At 40.1% G+C, this 20394-nt stretch overlaps 1 protein-coding gene across 4 annotated transcripts in view; it reads left to right on the top strand.

The window, feature by feature from the left end:
• Positions 1–20394, top strand: part of ZFAND6 (zinc finger, AN1-type domain 6) — a 37862-nt gene that overhangs the window by 14177 nt on the left and 3291 nt on the right. For all 4 annotated transcript variants that reach the window (XM_014944585.1, XM_014944584.1, XM_014944582.1 and 1 more), the window contains 3 exons: positions 11288–11457; positions 12681–12792; positions 14957–15057. In XM_014944585.1, coding sequence (XP_014800071.1) covers positions 11307–11457; positions 12681–12792; positions 14957–15057 — 364 coding nt within the window. In that variant the 5' untranslated portion in view covers positions 11288–11306. The remainder of the gene's footprint in view (positions 1–11287; positions 11458–12680; positions 12793–14956; positions 15058–20394) is intronic.

Raw genomic sequence — 20394 nt, 5'->3', positions numbered from 1 at the left:
GATCCAAGTCCCTCCCATAGAGCCATTTATGGCTGTATTTTTCTATGTAGAATTGTAGAACAAACTCTGTACAAAGGTACCATCGTAATAAATGGGGAGATGGTGGCATCCAGCCATGCTATTTTTAGTCTATTGTGCTCTTAACTTGCTGATCTAAGTGTTCTGGACAGTAAGTGGGGGAGACATTGTACTAGAAATGCGGGCTCGCATGGCTGAATCTTGTCTGAAAACAGAATGAGTAGCAAACTTGGTTATCAGAAAGGCAGTTTACAGAGTTTACCTGGAGTAGTAGGTACAGAGGATGCCCTGGTGATTAAAGCCCAGTGTTTGCAACGCAGCCTTACACTCGAAAGCTGTCAGCTCTGGCTTTCTCGGCGGCTGAGAAACTGAAATACATGCAGTCTGTTCTGTATGGGCTTAGGAAGGAAATATAAAAAAACCCTACTTTCTGTTCTATGATGGCAGTGGGAAAAATGCCAGTTGTCCTCAATCAAGTTTCTTCCAATAGTTTTTTAAGCTTTTTCTAAACAGTGTAACGACCTCTCCATCTGAGCGAGTGGTGTAGCTTTGGAAACCTTCAGAAAGGAGAGTGCTTTACACTCTGTGAATTTCTGATCATTCCTTAGCCCCTTATCTATTAAACTGACACGGTCTTGGATAGTTAAGACTGATACAAAGCAACTCATGCTTAATTTGCACTCTCACCTCTTGGGGGTTGTGTGCAGCTTGCATTTTTCCCTGGCATACACTATGGCTGTGGCTTAGAGTTGAGTTCTGATCCTAACTGGGTCATTCCACCTTCTTGTTGCAGAGCTTTGTTAATCTTGACTTTTTGGGCATAGAACTGTAGGTAGAGCTGGGCCATAAACCAGATACAGGAATCAATCCAGGCTTTTGGAGAATGAAGTCTTCAAAGTAGATCAGTTCCTGGCCCAGCAACTCTATGGCAGAAGCATCAAAAGCCCCAAATGCTGTGTATCATGAAACGGCTGCTTTGGTTGCATATAAATATATATTGGATGCATGTGTATTTGTTTCACTTGGATATTTACGCTGCCTGAAACACTGCAAAGGTGTGAGGTGACAGGAGGAAACTAAGGAAAGATGCAAAACTTCATATTGTGACCAGGGAGTTGGCATATTCAGATCTGCAGTGAAAGTTGACAGGATATCAAGTGATGGATAAATACCAGTTGCCCACGGTGGCTGCTCATCAACTATATAATATTTTCCTGTGTTTTGTGAAGGGTGATAGATTTTAATATTTAGACATCCAGTAACTTGTTTGGGAACATGTAAGCTGTCTTCCTCAGTGACTGAAATAATAATTAAGGGGAAAAAAAAAAACACAAACCAACAAAAAACCCTAGGGTTAAAACAAAGTAGCACCTTTGAGTCCCTTGGCTAAATTTAAGTGCATTGCAAAAGATGAGGAATGCAGCTTTGCCACAGGGAACATCATACTTATACCTCTTCTCCCAAAAACTTGTCCCCAAATACCCTCTTTGTTTGGTCAGGCTTTAGCTTTAGGTTGAGTTCCCCATCAAACCACAGTAAGGGTATTGTATAATTTTGAACACTTAAATTAGACATAGTGCATAATTCTAAATAGAGCAACACATCATGCATGATAATCACAATGTTCTTGGAAGTTAAGTTGAATTCAAGATGCCGTAGCCAGAAATGCTGACGATAGTTTTATTTATTAACAGCTAGGAACCCTGATATTAGAGCAGGACCTCCCATAGCATTAGGCCCACGTAGAACTGTAGCATTATAAGCCAATTAAAATTCTACATAGTGCTGTTTACAAAAACAAATTATAATGTGTTTTGTGCTTACTGTCAGTTCTCAGCAACAGGTGTTTTGTTAACAAGAAGCTGTCTATTTTGGGAACTCGTGTTAAAGCGGCTTTTATCTCTTCTGGGTTTGATATGCTTAAAATAAGTGAAACTTATGCTGTATTGAGAGAAGATTACTTATTCACTGAAGCTCAAAAGAAGCGATTACTGAATCTATATCTATTCTTTCAATAATTATATGGGTAATCTTGTAAGTGTTTGAATCCTTCTTACAGATTATTTTTCATGGGTTTGTGAAGCCAAACCTTTTTTAAAAATATAGCGTCAAAGATAGTTTATGGAGTTTTCCTCCTCCTGCATTCCTTAAACATTGGTCTGGTATCTTAAGGGAATGTAGAGAATTTTAGAATCTCCTGATTCTGATTTTACTCAACCTCTGATTTCTGGAATGGGAAACTTCAATATATGATGCCAAAGAAAGCAGAATGTAGCCTTATCTTGTCTGCTTCAGAGTAGCTTTCTTGTATTTTATAGAGCATTTTAAAAGAAGGCATTTCTAACTTGACAGTTTTCAAGTAAACTCTAAATGTATAGGGCTGCGTAGAAGTATGGAGAGCAACTTGAGGATTCCTGCAGTCTTTGGCTAAAGCACCTCAATGCCAAAGTACAGCTATGGGATAGCACAACCCCTAGAGGAAGGAGAAGGGCTCCTCAAGCAATGTCTGCAACAAGTGCACCTCAACACCCGTTCAGCTGCACATGATGGAAACTGTGGTTTGGGCGAGTTGACGTAGCAGACTGCTGACAAGTAATTACTGAGATGGTTTGATTTTTTTTTTTTTCTAATGGGTGTAACGCCTGAATCTTTATTCCTCTTGAGCAGAGACGCCAGAGCAAGCGCGACCTAGAAGTATGCTCTTTTATTAGTAGTTGTGTATTCTATTACAAGTGTAACTTCATGTAAGGTTTCTGTGGCAGCCTTGTCGCAGAGACAACCATCTTCCAAAAATGGACCTGCCGAGCCTGCCTGCCTCTAGCCTTAAATCTTGGGTGATCTGGGTAGGCTAAATTGAGTAAGTACAACCTCGCATTTTGGGAGAAAAATGCTTTGGTCTCTCCCCTGGCTTGTGTATGGACATGCAGTGCTCCGGGTAGGACAGTGTGCTCAGTGGGGCTGCTGGCCAGTGTCCTCTCTGGATTCCTCAGATACACATCTTGGACTTTGCTCCTTCCAAAGATACCAATACAAAAACAGCTTCCAGAAATATGTGACATGCTCTTTTCTGATGTTCACTTTTCTTGGCCTGAAATTGTCTTTATTTTGTACAGAACAACTGTAGCAACTATGTTGCTTTCACTGCTTTTAATGTTTAACTTGTTATCTTTATTGAAGGTCCCTGTTGTGTCTTGCTGTAAACAAGTGTCCAACTCCAAGGCTTATTTGCTGTTTTTCCTCTTGAGCCCAAGAAGTGACTTTTGTGGTGTGTGTGGGTTTGTTTTGTTTTTTTTTTTGACTTGCGTTCAAGTTGACCTCTCCAAAAAGGTAGCTCTGTCAGCTTAGATTTTCTGATATTCATCACTGAAGAGACAGAAACTTTGAACATGCTGGTGGTGCTCTTTGTGAAAGCATCTATGTACTTCTGTGGACTGGGGTTGCCTAGAAATGTATTGTGCTACTGGGAAATAAGTAAATAAGAGGTTATTAAGTTTTCTAACTCAGAGGAAAAAAAGATATTTCTTATACTGTCATATGCAGGGGACTAATTCTAGTGGTGCTGCAGTATGAGTTTTGAACAACTAAGAAGTCCAAATGCACATCCTTAAATGTACTAAAAATTATAATCCTTGGTATCTTGAGTTGTATTTTGCTGCTTTAGGCTCAAATTGAAATACATGATAAATATGAGAAATTTTTGAAGGCTTTATACAGTGCTGCATTTCCTAGCACTATGAGAGCATTTTAGGTGCTGCAGCAGTTACCAGATGCTCCAGCATAAAGTAGTGGTCATTCCCCCCAAAACCCCACCATCACACAGTGAAAGCTGGTAGCTCTGTGTGGCAGCTTTCTGGAATTCCACCCCTTTTCATGAAACTTCTTTTGTCTGTACTCTGCCTCTTTGAAATCCCATGTAATCAAAATGTGATTCCTTCTACTAGTTAATAAAATATACCTGTTATGTTACTTGCTACTTTTTTTAGGATTAATGTTCAGTAGAGTAGTGAACTCTGTGGAATTGCCCCTTTATTTGTTATTGTGGCTATACTTAAAGTTTGGAAATCAAGTAAGAAAAACTTGTTTATGCTTCTCAGGGGTTTTTTTTGTACACTTTAAGTGGCCACTGCAAGTAATTTGATTTGCATGAGGTGAATGAGAGTTTCTGAGGTACCCTATTTTACAGCAGTTAATCTTTAGTTCTAGTAATCCGTATTTTGCAAAGGTGGCCACAAGTAGTAATTACAGTTTCAAAGTAACATCTATTAATAGTGTATGCAGACAAGCATAGAAAGCTGAATCCTTATTATCAGTGATCTTCTTGATACCAGTATAGAATCTGTGCGTCTTTGTTCTTGCCCAGTAAGAGTGAAGAGGTTGGAGTGAAATGTTCTCTTGTTCCTGGCGTAACCTTGAGCACAAGAGCAGACAGCTGGAGTTAGCCATGGACACTGGCGGCTTTGTGTATACCCGGTGTTCCTGGGCTCTATAATGATGTAACATTAGTAGTATCATGTTCTGGCTCAGATTAGTTGTGAAAGTTGCTGATGTTCCTTCCCTCCCTGAGACCTGAACTCTCTCTTTTCTGTCCATCTGCTACTTCTGAGATTGCACTTTCTCTCATACTTGTGGCTCTTTTTTTTTTTTTTTTTTTCCCTCAGCGTGATTCTTTCACAGTCATTCTCCCATATTAAGTCTGGGTTTTACACTGTACAGGGCGTAAAGCTTTCATGAGGGTCCAAATTTTAATTCTTGTACTGAAGGGCTTAAACTTGCTGACTACTTAGAATTAAAAGTGAAGAAAAGACTTCCGTAACTCCTTCCATCTTTTTGTGAAGTTTCTGCTAGGAGTGTCTAACAGAAGTGCTTGATTTGAGCCGAAAATAAATCTATGCACGAAACAAATAAAAAGCTGTTCAACAGGAATAGGCTGGAATATAAGTAGATATTGGACGACTTGTCAAGTGAGTTGAGAGAACATCTTATGTAAGTCCTTGGTCACTAGCTTGAGTATTTTGTTTTCAATACTAAGTCATTATATAAATTCTGCTTCAGCAGTTCAAATTGCAACTTAAAACTGTATTTAGTTGTGAGCAGGAAGAAAACTGGAGGCCTACTGGAATGAATTGAAAGCTTTTAAAAATGCATGGATTCTCTTGGTGCTGGGGAAGTTGGATAACTCCTGTGTTTTGAAAAATGCAGCAGCTGCGTGTTCTGCTGCTACAGGAACAAAGAGGTCACTGCCCTTACAGATCTGCTTGCAGTTGGTCCTTAACCATATTCAGTGCTTTTTAACTCAAAGTGTTCTGATGAAACTGGGTCAGGGTGTAACTACACGTGTAGCTCTGCTGGCAAATCTGAACCAGCTGCAGTGCTTTAGCCGGGGTGAGCTGTAGATGAAATGACATGTCTGAGTGCAACCAGCGAGCTGGGCTCCGCTGCCACGGCTGAGGCCCCTATTCAGATCTGCCAGTTCTTCTTGGCTCCATAGCAAGTTGCTGGGACATGGTAATGCTTTAAGGCAGCTACAAATGACTGCTCAGTGAATGTAAATTGGGGCCTTTCGGGAGGGAGTAAAAAGAAAACAGGACCGTTTTGTGACTTGCTGTTAATTTGTGAGTCTAGTGCTTCATACCCCGAGTAGTGTCCCGCTTCCAGCAGGACACCTGAGCAGCTGGGTCTCTGCAAATTTGGCTGTGAAGTGCTGTCCTTGAAGACAGCCAGTGCTTTGGTAACTTCTGCAGCAAGATTCAACAGAGCTCTGCTTTTAGGCCTTTATTTGCCATTTGTTTTGATAGGCCTGTAGAGGAATGCATTTCCTATTGTTTTTTGTACCAACATGCCTTTTCATACATCTGATACAAGCAGTATCAAATATCCATACCAGTATGTGCTCTAGAATGAAATGTATTTTTGCCTGCACAACTTCATACTGCATACCTTGCTTTTATTTGTGCTTGGGATGAAGCATTATATTTTTAAGCATCACAAATTACCATATTTGCAGTTGCTTCCTTGCTTCATTAGTGCAAAGGGAAAATGACCATTAGTACCGGTGCTACTTAAATCAGTGCTGAACCGCTTCATTATGAAGGTGATTATGGTGGAGGAGGGAATATTTTAATCACTTGTTAAAAATTGGATTCATCCTTTGAGGTGAGTGTCAGCTGGAATCTGTCGGTGTGTTGATCTTTGACAGTGAAGAGTTTATGCCAAATGCTCTGCTTTCTCTTTGGGAAGCATTTTCAAAGCTGACATCAGTGTGGTTCTAACTGTTCCTGGTTTGGTACTGGAGCTGAAGCAGGATGCTCTTTGGGTGGTCTCTTCTGCTTCAGCATTAGCATTTGGGAGGGAGCCTTCTCATACCAGTCATGAATTTTAGGACTGTTCGTAGAAGACAGGACTGTACTTCAGCTGCGGTAGCAGATGTGAGGATCTGCTCACTTTTCCCTACCACAACTTGAAGTATGAGGACAACTGGAATTCAAGAGAACTTTTTCTTTGGGGAGAACAGATGAAGAGAAGGCTGACTTCTTTGTGGGATTTTTTTTTCCTCTTTTTTGGGGGGGGAGGGGAGGGAAGAGATTATTCCTAAACCTTGTGTGTTTAATCCTGCTAAATGCTGCTCTCTCTGATCTTACTGATTAACATTTGAAGCCTATAAAGCTAGGGTATCAGTTATTTGAAACTAGGAGCATATAAACATTTTAATTAAAAGGAAAAGGAGAGGGAGAAAAAGACCAGTATCATGGCGCCTGCTCTGCGAGGAAGGGATATAAACAAGTATTTTGTTACTTGCTTTGCAGAGTATTGGAAGAGGCAGCTCTCTTCCCAGAGAACCTGGTGTCCAAAAGACTTACCCTGCTCTAGCGTTTCCACAGCTTCAGCCCCATATATGTGTTCCAATCAGGAATGTCCTTTATGTGATTTATTGTAGCTGTTGTTTGGTACAGAGAGGAGCTGACTCTGAGAATGTGCAGTGGTGAGGGGAGAATGGTAGGACCTGCAGAAGCAGTAAACAGGTCTTACAGATGCACAAAGTGTATCAAGATGACAGGAGTAACAGGAATGGGTGGACTTTAAGTACCAAATTTGTGGGGAAAGAAGGACTTGCCCTGCAGAGCTGTGTGCTACTGTGCTTCTACTGACCATAAATAGTTTTAAATTGAGATGAAAATTATCAGAGGTAATTTCAGCTTAGGCTCAGCAATTTTTATCTAATAAAAAAAGGCCATTTATTCCATAGTTATCAATAAAGAGGATGTTCTGGGGTTGCATTGAGGGCGGTTGTTTAAGGCTCTTGCCCTTCCCTCTGGTACGCTTCCTTCTCATCAGTGCTCGTATAACTGGTTATACAACTACGCAGTAAAGCAAAGCCCAGAACATGCTTAAAATACTGTAAACGAGTTTGGTTGTTTTCTTTCTTTAAGATGAATCAATTCTGCATCCAGAGTAACAGGATGACCCTACGGCTGTTGTGCAAGCACAGCTCAGGGGGAACAGGCAGAACCCAGAGGTATTTCCAGCAGCTCCACGTTTGTTTTGTGACACCTCAAACCGAGTGGGACATACATGTAGCAACGTCGGTCACAAGACCTTGCTGTCATTTCGGCTATGAAGTTGCTTCAAGTTCTGTCCTGCAGCCAAGCTAGGAGACTGGTTTTGAGGCTGCGGTTGGGCTCTGCCCTTGCGATGTGTTTTACCAAGGGCTGGATGCTCAGGGAGGGCTGCTGCTGCCCCTGAAAAGGGTCATCCTATTTTCAGCCTCGTCGCTTCCTTTGCGCTGTGTGTCAGTTCTCCAAGAGTTGAGCTTTTGTCACATCAGCGAGCTCTCCAGTCCATCACAATAAATATTCCTGCGTTTTTCCGTCAGATGGGTGAGCTGATGTGACTCGGGGAAGGGGTGGGGATCACAGCAGGGGCTGGGGTGGCAGGAGCAGGCTCACCCCTCTCACAGCACTTCCAAGGGTGCAATTTCAGTGACAGCCCACCATTACCGCCTTAGGTGATGATGGGGCTCGGCAGTACTATTGGATCTTCCTGCATGAGGAATTATGGACCATTTTGAAACAAAAATCATCTGAAGCTGAGCCAAGAACCAGGGTGAAGGGAGGTCTTCCCTCCCCCCAAAACATCTGTTCAGTGATCTCTTGCTGTTCACGTTTTGTGGAGATGGGGACAGAGTCGGGCTGCTCTGCTTGTGGCTGTTTGGCTCCTACCATGCCCGAGTGGCAAGGAGGAGTCCCCAAGGCACAGTGTTGTGTCATCTCGGCCTTTGCCCTCACACAGTAGTGGATGTGAACAGTAGAGGCACATCTGAAGTGCGGGGAGAGGAACCATCAGTACTTGGATCTCTATTCCCCTGTGTTTTTCAATGCCTGTTTTTGGCTGGTGGTTCTCTTAATGCTTTAAGCCTGCTCTGCTGCTGGAACAAGTGGTTCCACACGTGTCTTCAGCAAGACCCTCTTCTCGTGCCCAAACAGCACACGTGACAAACACAAGCTCAGAAACCAATCTATGTTAAAACTAATTGGCAAAAGATGGAGTGGTTGGATTTCTAAGTTTGATCATTTCCTTGATTCATCTCGGTGCACGTGAACACTGAGAGGGAGGGAGCAGCATGGGAGAGGGAGGGAGAAGCTGGGGAGCAAGAGCTTATTATACTGGTCTGGCATTCTGTGGCTTTAGGGTTCAGATAGATCAGTTCAACCATCTCAGCAGCTTACAGGCTGCTAAAACGTGTAAATGTGTGTCACGTGTCAGCCCTCGCATCAGTTCCAGAGTTTTCCCCCTCTGCATGTGGTGCTTTTTTCTTTTTAGTTTTTGTGCATGAACTGATTGAGCTCACCAAACTATCAGAAAAGTTCCTATGATGAGGATCGACCTCTTTCCCTTTTTTTTTTTTCCTATTCCTTCCACCTCTCCCTGGCTCAGGAACTCTTTGGGTTAGTGAGGGTCCAGCTGAGCACTGGAGCTGGTGGGGGGGAGTGTGAGATTGCCCCCTTCTGAATGCAACAAGCTCTTGTGTTGATTCAACTTCTTTCTCGCTTGACTTCATAACATTGCATCAGTTTGATCCTATCTCGTCTCCATTTTATTTCCCAAATATTAGCAACCAATGAAGGATCTTCCGCTTCCTGTGGCTTTTATTAAAACTCGTCAGAAGAATCCCTGGCACTTCCCCTTGGAGATTTAAGTGTTCTGGAAGCTCATGCCAGTGGCTTGTGCTTTGGCTGGTGGCAGGATCCACTGGTTAATGAACTCGGGAACTGGCTTAGCTGGAACTCAGGCCAGCTCTTCTTGTTTTTCTTCTGGGCATCTTTGTGCACCTTTCACAATTTGTTTATTGAATTGGAGCAGACTTATTTTTTTCATGTCCGTGTTAGAAATTGTTATGCTGTGATTGCGTTAGCGCCTGGTCCCTTCAGCAACGGTTGTGTTGGGGAATAAGAAAATAGCAGTAACTGGTTATTGAGTCCCTGCGTGCTGCTTGAAGCGAACTGTTGAACAGAAATGTAATCATGGTAAATTTTGAAAGTTAGTGTGCTAGGGTTCTTCTGCTATGCTGCTGTCTAAAATTAAAAGGATTAATACTTGTATTGTGACATAGAATATTTCAAGGGCTAATAGAGATTCAATCTGAAGTGGTTTTTTTTAATTAGTCTTTCAATCTTAAATGTTCTGTGCCAAAAGTGACTTGCATAAAGTTTCATCCTTAAATTGGTTTGAGTTACCGAAGCACAGAAAACTCGTGTTCATTTACATTCTCCTGAAATGGCTTCACTGAATGTTGGGCCCAGCATAAGAATTGAATTCCCACATGCGCTCCTTGCAGCTTCCTTCTAAAGGGCTGTCTGGAGAAAGGCAGGAATGAAAGTGCTCTTTCAGCTACAAGTACAGTACTTCAGCAAAATCAAATTTAGCCTCCTTTGAGGTCAATGGGGGCTTTGTATGTCGAAAGCAAATGCTTCTTTCTTGGGGTGGGGGAGTGCAGTCAAACAGCTGAAATAAGCTTAATTGCAGGTTGAAGTTGAATAAGATACTATACAAGATTATTTTTTTTTTTCGGTCTTCCTGCCTGTGCATCTTCCTTGTCTTGTATCTTGGATACTTTCTCATCCTTAGAGTGGAGTACCTTATTGCTGTGAACGGAAGACTTGACTATTGTTTCTGTGTTGCTGTTAGCTTTGCAACCCAGAGGTTTGCTCTTGAGGTATCAACTTCATATGCTTTGGAGAAATAATAACAAAATGCAATGGATGTGGGTGTGAGAGGAGAGGAGGATATTTGTCTAAAAACAAAATAATGGGAAACTTGTTTGTATTTGGCTACAAATGCATCTTATGTAAAAGCAAATCTTTTTACCCTGGTGTCCTCCTTACTGTGGTTTAATCTAGTTTTATAACTTGGCAATTGGTGAAGTATTCAAATATCTTGAAACCCCTTCCTCTCCGGATTTTTTTTTCTTTGCTTTTGAAATATGTACTGATGTTACTTGAAAGATTGATTTTTATTTTTTTGCTTATCATTGGTTTGACTTGCAAGAATTAAAATTAATTGTGCTTCGGCCTAATTTTTAATGAGTAATAAAATGGTACACCTAAGTCAATCCTGAATGAAATAATTGATACCTTGGAGATACTTAGTTTCTTAATGAGAATATTTTTTTCTTTCAAAAATTGATATAAAAAATTTCTAGTATTTCTGACTAAAAGGATGATTTTTCTTTTTGCATGTGAAAAATCATAATACGGGTTTTGTGGTAAGTAGTTGTGTTGTCCTTCACTAATGACGTGGTGACTAAAACAGTAACTTGCAAATTCATGTGATTATTGTTAATTATAATTATTATGCAGTAAGTAAGCATGTGTTACCATGCTTGCCTTTCATTTTATAGTTCTCATTCATGCTATCAGGTGTTCAAGTTTCAAGAAGAGTTCAGCATAGGTATTCTCCTCCCCTTAAGGTACTGCTAGAAGCAGTAATACTTCCAATATTTTCTAAAATGGCTTTTCTTTGTGGGCCAAATATTGACCGTGAAATGGTGGGACTGGAAGGGTCTGTATGTGTGAGTCACACAAAGCATATGTATGACTGTATTTGTATTATTATATAGACATTTTAGGAAAGGGCATTGAATTACACACAAGGCATCTTTTCTAGAAGATTTTTTTGCTGAGCTATAGGAAACTGCAAATTTTCAAATGTCAACTGTAAAAGCAGAGTTTTCTCAGGCTTGTAAATACCGTTTTGTTGTATGTATCAATTTCAGGTTTATAGAAGAAGGGAAAATGGCTCAAGAAACTAACCGTAGCCAAGTGCCTATGCTTTGTTCCACTGGTTGCGGATTTTATGGGAATCCACGTACAAATGGCATGTGTTCGGTGTGCTACAAAGAACATCTTCAAAGGCAGAACAGTAATGGTAGAATTAGCCCTCCTGGTAAGTAATGTTAACATACATCTGTTTGAACAACTCAAAATGACACAGAAGGCAGCAACTTGCTTCCTGATTGTGCCCAAATGCTGAAAGCATTGGAGCATTAGTGCAAACCATTTTGTTCATTCCATAAGGTAAGATACTTGAACTCGGATGAAATGCTCATAATATAATCATGCTGTGATTAATCTGCTCAGAAGCAGACTTTTGCTCTAATACCTTTTGTATTAATCTGAGTGTTTCCCATTTGAAAATACAGAAATGCAGAAAAAATACTATACCAACATATTTTTCCTGAAATTACTGACAGTAGAGATAACACTTAGCTTGAGGAATATTTGCAAAAAGCGTTTAAAATACAGATATTTAATTTCTACAGCCTGGTGCTGAAGGATTAACCTGTAGATGCTTTTTAAGAATAGTTTCTCCTAGCTCCAGATAGAGATACTTTTTATTCTTTTTGGCCCAGTGCCCCATATACTGTGGTCTTTCCTACAAAACAGATTTCCGATTGAAGTGCTGCCTTCCTACATTCTGTCTCTAGAAGAAGCTAGAGAGCTCTTCCCCCTTTAAATTAATGGTAATGTCCTTAGAGAGGGGATGTTCTCTGCTCTTTTCACCCCAATGTTTTCAACTTCAGCATGTTCTGCTGAAGGAGAGTGAAGGAGGGCTTCTTTGGAGCCTCTGAAATGTCTCTTCTGGCTTGGCTGGATACTGATGGTGAGGAATCTCATGGCACACTCTTGGAGACTTCCTTCCTTGACTTTAAAAATTGAAGCAGTAACTTCTTTTGAAATCTGGGGATCTAGGTTCTACAGCCTCAAAATGGATCTTAAGTTGGCATTAGGATGCTACACTACTGGTTCTCACAGATCCATCTTGATTTTTTTTAAATAAAACCCAAACTTATTATGTCAGCATACTGTAGTTTATGCTGAGAAAGCTGTTCGTAGATGCTTTAATTAGCAGAAAATGGTAACTATTTAATAAAGATCCAGCTTCAAAGTTTTGTGCTCTGTAACTTCTGGGGGCCTGGGGCTGGAACGTGATCAAAATATGACCAAACATAATTACTTTTTGTAAAATTATGTTTCATTATGATATAGGCTGAGATTCAATTACTTTCCTGTCTGGGTGTCATGGGGGTTGGCGAATAATTGCATTGTATAACTTTTGTAATCCCAGGAAGTAGTGTAACACATTTTACATTAGTGTCTTCCTTCCAGCAACTTCTGTCAGTAGTATAACTGAGTCCTTACCGGTCCAGTGCACAGAAGGCAGCGCCCAGGAAACTCAGTCAACTTTAGATTCTACATCGACTCCATCTATGCAGCCAAGGTAAGCTGTTTCTGTCTGCTGCTCTGTGGTTTTACATGAAGATCCGTATCAAGATGATAAAATGTAGTGTACTGGTGCTGCATAATTAAATGCTAGGGCCTGCATTAGGAAAATCTGTAAGATTTAACTGCTAACTTTAAAACCTGGGACCTCACAGTAAATAGTAGCTGATCTGTGAGCTACATCTTGCATTCAAATGCAAATTTGTCTTTAGAATTTAGCCTCAAATAGGAGCATTGTCAGCCTCATGCTTTTCTACAGAGATTTGTCTGGCTGGTCTTCTGACTCCATAACGTGCAGTTGGTGGTATGTTTACCAAAGAAGAGCTCTTTCCATCTTAGAAGTTTGAGGATTTTGTAAAATGGCAGAAAGCTGTTGACTGGAGCTTTCATAAATAAATGCATGATAATGTGTTAACAGACCAGTTGCTTTGCAAAAGCGGAGCGTACTAGAACAGGGGAAAGATATCTGAATCTTAGTACAAGTTGTGCTACTGAACTGATTTCTTATTAAACAAGCAATTTCCAACTGGATTATTCAAGGAGACATAATGTCCTCTTGTAAATCACTCAGACTTACTAAGTGCTCTCCATTTGTAAAAGCTAAATATTTGTTTATATTTAGTGGCTGCATTTCAGTATAGAATGACACAACCAACAGCAACTTAAGTGGTTTGGAAATTTTTTGAGTGAAAAAAATTAGTGTGTTATACTGTAGAAGTGAAGTTGCAGTAGTATTTGTTCTGACTTTCCTTTAAAAATCAGAATGTAGTAAAACACAGGCCAAGGGCGATCTCATCAGTTATTGTTGGCTGATTCTGTTCAGACTGTTTTCTGCTCCTTAGCTTTTTATAGGAGGTGTTATCTCAATGCTTGGATCCTGCATATGAACTGAAAGCTAGGTGCCATGCTTGATGCTGTATTTGGTCTTTCCATTTTGGGATTTCTAATTGGGGTAGAAAATAGCTATCTTACCCTGATACAACTCTTCTGGTATGTGTTTAAAAAATGGGAAAAAAAAAAAAATCCTTCAGGTCAATGCAGAGAGGTGAACCAATTACAGTGCCTTGGGTTTGTTTTCTCACGTAATCTTTATAATACCATGGAAGAGAAAAAAGTATCTCTTTGATCACTAACTTGGTTACAGGAGAAATTAATGGATGGTTGCTCTTAGACTTGCACTTCAAAAAATCAGTGTCACTTGTTTTTCTTTCCAAAATAAAAATAGAGATTCCACTTCGGTCTCTGGTAGTACCTCAGTTATGATACTCTGAGGAGATGTCTACTAAATTGACAATGCCTTTCTGTAGGTGACCAAACCTGCCCTTCAAGACCTAAATGCAATTCTTGGCGATTAAAATTGCAACCTCAATACCCTGGTTGTGTCATGGACTACTGATAAGGCTTTGCTGGTTCATGAGCTGCTGGATAATCCAATTTCTTGGAGTCGGAGTGAATCCCTAAGTGGAAAGGGAGAAGAAAATAGGGCAAATGGGGTAGTGTTACCTCTTGCTTGGGACTTCAGCTCTGTCTTGTTCCATAATAGAGCTGCTGGATGAGTGGTTTGGGTACAAGTGACTGGTAGTACTGAGTCTCCCTCCCCATAACTCTTCAGGATGTTCATCTTTGAGTTTTCAGCCATGCTGTGATTTTTAGCAGTGTGGCTGACAAGGGTGGGAAGTTTGGCCAGCACCACTTTACACTGAAAATCCAAGGGGTTCTGTGTACAGCTGCAGATGCTTTATTACTGGAAACATTGACATGCTGCAATTTTCTTGTTCGTATCACTAGAACACCAAAAGTAGCTCCTCTACAATTATCTTGCTGACTTATGCTATAAAATCCTTGCATATTGAATGTTGCATCGTTGCTTCTGTGTGGAAGGATGGTATGCCAAGCCACCCCAAACTATTTTTTTCCACTTCTGACAGTTGAACTGGTTTATTGCATTCTATATGACTGCAAAAATAACTTTTTAATCAATTCAGATTGTCCAGTATCCTTAGACACGGTGGCATTTTAAAATAGTAATAGAAACAACATCAGGGTGAAGTATTGCTGGCATGTTCTCTCATCGGCATGTACTCTAATGTATTTCTTTCAGGAATGGTCTATAAAACGTCGACGTGCCTCATAAAAATCATAACTTTTTCTTTGCCCCCCAGCCCTGTGTCAAGTCAGTCACTTTTAACAGAATCTGTAGCATCATCCCAACCGGATAGTACGGCTGTGGACAAAACAGTACCTGAGACAGAAGATTTACAAGGTTGGTGCCTGATTTTTGGAGACAGAACTCATGAATAATGTTTTTAAAACTTTGACTATTCTTAATATACTCCTGTTCAAGTGACACAAATATTCCAGAAAATCTAAAGGCAAAATAAGGATAAACTTCTTTTTTTTCTTAAAAAGCAAGTCTTAAACTGAAAACTTCCGTGTTTAACTGGCGATTTCAATATCTGCTGTAACAAGTGTTAATTGGGGTTGGAAATGCACATCATAAATCAATCTACTGTTCTGTCTTTATGCCATAGATACTACATGTAAGTAGAGTTTTGAGTATCTGTTACTTCTCAGAGTAGTCATTTACAGTGAATATCGCAGAAGTTTATGAGCACGTTTGTGATAGAGGGTGTTATGACATAGCTGTTAGAGGAACAGTGTTAGTATCTTCTATAAACATGAAACACCTATAAAAGAACCTTTTGCCAATGAACTGTAGCGGTGGAATGTTTTGACCCACTGAAATTCACTTATCAAATACAAAATTACTAAACCAGAAACTCTGGTTTCTTGAAGAAAAATGGCTGAGTGGGTGATTTTAACTATATTGGCCTGAAATCCTTATTGCTGGTGCAATGTAAAGGGTTTTTTTCTCTGATTTTTTTTTTTCATTTTATGTGCAGGCTTGCAGAGCTTAAAACTAAAGAGGTTTTTAATAGTATTTCTTAAGAAAATGCAAAAATGCCAGATAGTATACAAAATTTGCTCAGACTTGTAATCCGTAGACATTATAAAAGGTATTTAAAGGTAAGTCAGTAAGTATTCTGCCTTTACTTCTGCTGACACAGCTAAGGCTTTAGTAAGTAGAGTTACGTTTCTGTAGACTAGTCTAAACATAGGAGTTTGCCTTTTCCACAGATACAACATGTAATTCTACTTAACGATGCTAAATATAAGTTCTTTCATGGTACCTCTGGTACCAAAGTTCTGCTTTTCGGTTACTTTTTGAGGCCTGAGCTCTTCCTTTTTGTAGGGTGGAATAGAAAAGTCATTATTCAGCTGCTGCACTGAGTGAGGCAACCTCCTCACCACACAAACAGTAGGTGTAGAACTCAAGAGAAAAGGTTTCAATGCTAATGCCATTTTGTATTAGCCTTTGAGATGTCAATTATTAGAAACATCCTTAGTCTTAAAAAGATATATTCTAGACATAAACACAACTCTTGTTGCTTCTGTTTTGACAATGCATATATAAGGTGTGCTCTTTGGCCAGACATCATTGACGGGTACTTACCCAGCTTGAGAGAAGAGCAAGTGCTGAAAAGGCTTATGCTTCTTAATTTCTATGTATTTGCACAGCAGAGGTGGGTTTGCAAGCTAGATTTTGAGTTGATCTACCTGTGAGTAATACAGCTGCAGCCTGTTCTGCAGTGTGGGGAACCTGGGATGTGCTGCATTGCCAGCTGTAACCCAGCTCCCACACAGGTACCTCCCTTTCTGGGAATCCCAGAAGTGAAACATCTCAGTTGGGCACGTGAATATTGCATTGCAGGTTTCCACTGATTTGGATGTGGCATATATCAGAATATAAAGGCAAATTCTGTAAGATGATCTTCCTGCTGCCCTGCATTTCTTTTTCCCTTCTTGTTAGTCTCATGATTCTTAGTCTTCCACCCAGTGCCTGAATTAGTCTCTCTGTTTACACACATCTCTTACTTGCTTGGCTTAGCTGTAAGTTGAAACTCTAGGTTTGCAGCATCTACTATCTTTTCACTGGGAGGCGGTGGGAGCACTTTATTTTAAAATAATCTTTAATATTGCTACTGTGGGGTTACTTGGGTCTGTGAAAAGACTTTTCCCAGCATGTTTTCAGGTGAATGTCTCTATTACCCATTTGGATAAACTTAACGCTCCTCCTAATTCTCCACCTCTGAAGCTAATTCTTCCTATGAGAAGGTAAGAGAAGCTTCTCAATTAGAAGCTTTGATTTCAGGGAGATATATTCACATTTTACAGTATGTATTTCAAGGTTCAACCTATATCAGGTGTTTAGAGTACTTGGCTGTGTCCCGTGTCCTTTTCTTTGTACCATAGTGATTTCTAAACTAAGAACACCACTACCATGTAATTGCAGTTCTAAATTACAGTCTCTATTTATAACTCACTGTGGCAGGGTCAGCCTCATTTTCTGAAGAGTTGCTTCTGTACTATCCCTTAACTGAAAATCATAGAAAATATAGTATTTCCAGTTTTAAAGTATTTTGCTTTGGAAGTGTAAGTTTGTAAAGAAGGCGGTTTATAATGGATGCTAAGTGGATTTCCTTGAATTGTTGTTACAATTGTGCATCCTAAAGTTTTTTGTTTTGTTTTTTCCCCACATCATTCAGAATTTTAATTTTAGGCTGTTGACAAGAATGCAATAGAAATGTGTGAATCAAAGTTATTTAGTATTGTCTGGCTTTGTAGCATTTAAAAAAGAAAATAAGTCACAGAACTGTGGGAGTTAGTCCCAGACTGAAGAGCTTATAATGCTACTTCTGTTGATGTAGGGGAGGAAAAAAGAAATTATGTCTGCTTTAATCATTTGTTCAGTATTTATTCTGATAAAAATCTTGCTTCGTTGGAATGTCTGTTCTGGAGCAAATTGTTTTAAGTTTCTTGTATAATAAGTCTATTGTAGCTGTGTGTAGCTGAGGTCCTCTTAACTCTCCATTTAACATAATTTGCTCAGCTACAATAACAATGAATGAAAGAGCGGGTGAATAGTTAGGCTTTCTTAGATTGCTCCTAGTATTTATTTATTTTTTTTAAAGCAGGCAGATAGATGGGACTTGAGCTGTGTGCACACAGTCCTTGCTGTTTGCGGACAAGCTAAAACTACAAAGGGATACAAATCCCAAAGAGCAATTCAGATTTGTTTGTCTTCACTGGATTTATGCGTTGCAGAATAGAGAGAGGAAGACTGTGGAATATCTTAATAAATCTAGATTTTACATTTAGTGTTTGGGTGATAAAGGCTGTAGGTATGGAACACTGCAAGAAGTCCAGATGCTAGGTAGGGGCTAATAGAAATTTTTTTCATTTAATATTCTTAAATATCATGAACATACTGTTAAAGGTGACCTAAAATGAAACTCACTAAGGTACAATCCAGCTTTTCTAGCAGCTTTCTTCTGTTCTGAGCATCTCTCCAACTCATTTCAGATTGCCTCGTGGACTGCTGTACCTTTTGCTCGACATTACAGCGCTGTTAGGAGTAGGCAGTCAAATCCCCTGTTTGTAGCCAGGGTGTTAATGGGGCTGCCTCCCGGCAAGCCTGCGACGGGTAAAGAGGCGCTTCACTTCTCTGGGGTTAATGAGTTTGAAACCATCCAGGTCAGGATTCATGCTTTGTATTTCAGGGAGGTTTTTAAAGGTAAGTGAAACTTGTCTTGGAAGGCAGGAGGACTCCATCACATACATTATAGAGCTCTTAAAACTCAAGAACCTAAGGCTAAAAGTATAAATCATATTAACGGGTGAGTTTTTAGCCTCTTTGGGGCTGAAAACTTCAGAGGATCAAAACAGTTGCTCTGATTTTTGAACTCATATGGAGAAGTCCGTATGATGTGGTTAGTACTTTGAAAAATCAAAATATTAACTAAGATTTAGCTAACTAACTAGCCAAAAGATGCATGGCTGTTCTTTTCAATGAAGTCACCTGGTTTTAGACTCATCTAGGATTTTTGTAAGGTAAAACAGTTTAAAAATTCAGTCATTGCTGATTAAGTTAAAAAAAAAATAAATATTAAAACAATTAAGTTGCTACAGAATTTGACATGGAGATAACCTGAACCTACAATGAATGCTGTTGAACTAAGGGCATCAACTCAGTGGACCTTTCCGTGCCTGGCTCAGTAGACAGAACTGGAAAGGAATTGATGGGATACTTCAGGGTTTTGTGACAGTACCAGGGGCTCAGAGGTAGAGTATGATTAAGATACAAGTGTAGAAAATAATATAGGCTATGCTAATTTACTGGATGAGTTCTCCCGGGAAAGGGGAAACATTCACAAAGATTTTAAAACTAAATTCTGTAGGTGAGTGTGCTTTTACTTAACCTGCCTCTTCCAAACACTGAAACGGTGTATTTTAGGCTGATTACTTCAGTTTAGGGTTAAAATGTTAGGAAGTGTGGGGATCTTCTGCTTAGATGAACCTCTGGAGAGGTGGGTATTCTTCTTCCTAGGTCTGGTCAGATGCACTGAAGAGGTAAAGGTAGTTGTTAATACTCTTTGTGTGGGAATGAGGAACCTTTTTCCTTTGAGAGAACAGAGAAGGTGCCAGGGATCGTGTAGCAAATGTACAGAGTTCTGTCTTGTGCCTGCAGGGATGCCAGGACTGGAGTGTACTTTATCTCACGGGTGCTGTTTTCGTGGTCAGAGTACACAAAGTTCAAGCAGGGCTGGCACAAGCAAAGCAGTAGCAAAAGCTTCTGCCTTTAGGAGGAAATCCAGACTCTGCTTGTTTTGATCAGCTAAGAACATGCCTTGTAAAACAGGGAACTTCTAGCGGCCAGCCCAACTTGTTCAGCTCCAGAAAAAAAAAGTGTGTGTTCATGCTTTATTCTTTTTTGGTTAGTTGGCAGCTTGTACTGCTGCTGCTGGTGCTCCTGTTCTCCAGCTAAAGGCAGAGCTGGGGCTGGGGGAAGGGAGGGAACGGGTTCAAGCAGAGCAGCATCCTGGAATCCAGTCAAAGTGCCTGGGCTGGGACTGGCTGCAGCACGTTTCCTGTGAGCTCCAGGCTGGGTGGTACTGCATTTCACCTGGCTTTTTTTCTGTTGTGATCATCACAGCTAGCTCATAGACCGAGCTCTAAACACTGGGGCTTTGTCACCTAAAGGTGGCTTAGTGGTTGGGATATTAATGATCATTAAAGAGGATTTTGGGTCAAATCTCTAGTTTATAGAATTTGCAAAAGCACACTGAGATATAAAATTTACAGTTACTACAGTAGATACAAAGTGACTCGTGGCAGCAGTAGAAGAATCTTCCCACTCAGTTCTACAGTGAGCAGCAGTACTTAAGTATTTTTAAACCTTTTTAATGTGGGAGCCATACGCAGAAAGAAAATGTAAGTATGTGTGTATTAGCATTGTTATGCAGGGAACAGGGCTGGGTTTTCCTAAATTTGGCTAATAGTTACAGAGGCTTTTGGTAAAATTTACATTGAGGTAGCTGGATTTTGCTACAACAGGAAATGCAAACTTGAGAACAGTAGCTGCTAAACACTAATTCATGGCATGAAGCTTTCTTAATGAATTAATAAACTCTGCAGTGTCTGTTCTGTATAACACTGCAAGAGTTCATTTGAGTAAGTCTTACTACTTCTGATACTTATC

This window comes from Calidris pugnax, unplaced genomic scaffold (genome assembly GCF_001431845.1).
Source record: "Calidris pugnax isolate Ruff unplaced genomic scaffold, ASM143184v1 scaffold70, whole genome shotgun sequence".
In the NCBI taxonomy this organism is placed as follows: Eukaryota; Metazoa; Chordata; class Aves; order Charadriiformes; family Scolopacidae; genus Calidris; species Calidris pugnax.
This window is presented reverse-complemented; position numbering and strand designations above follow the sequence as displayed.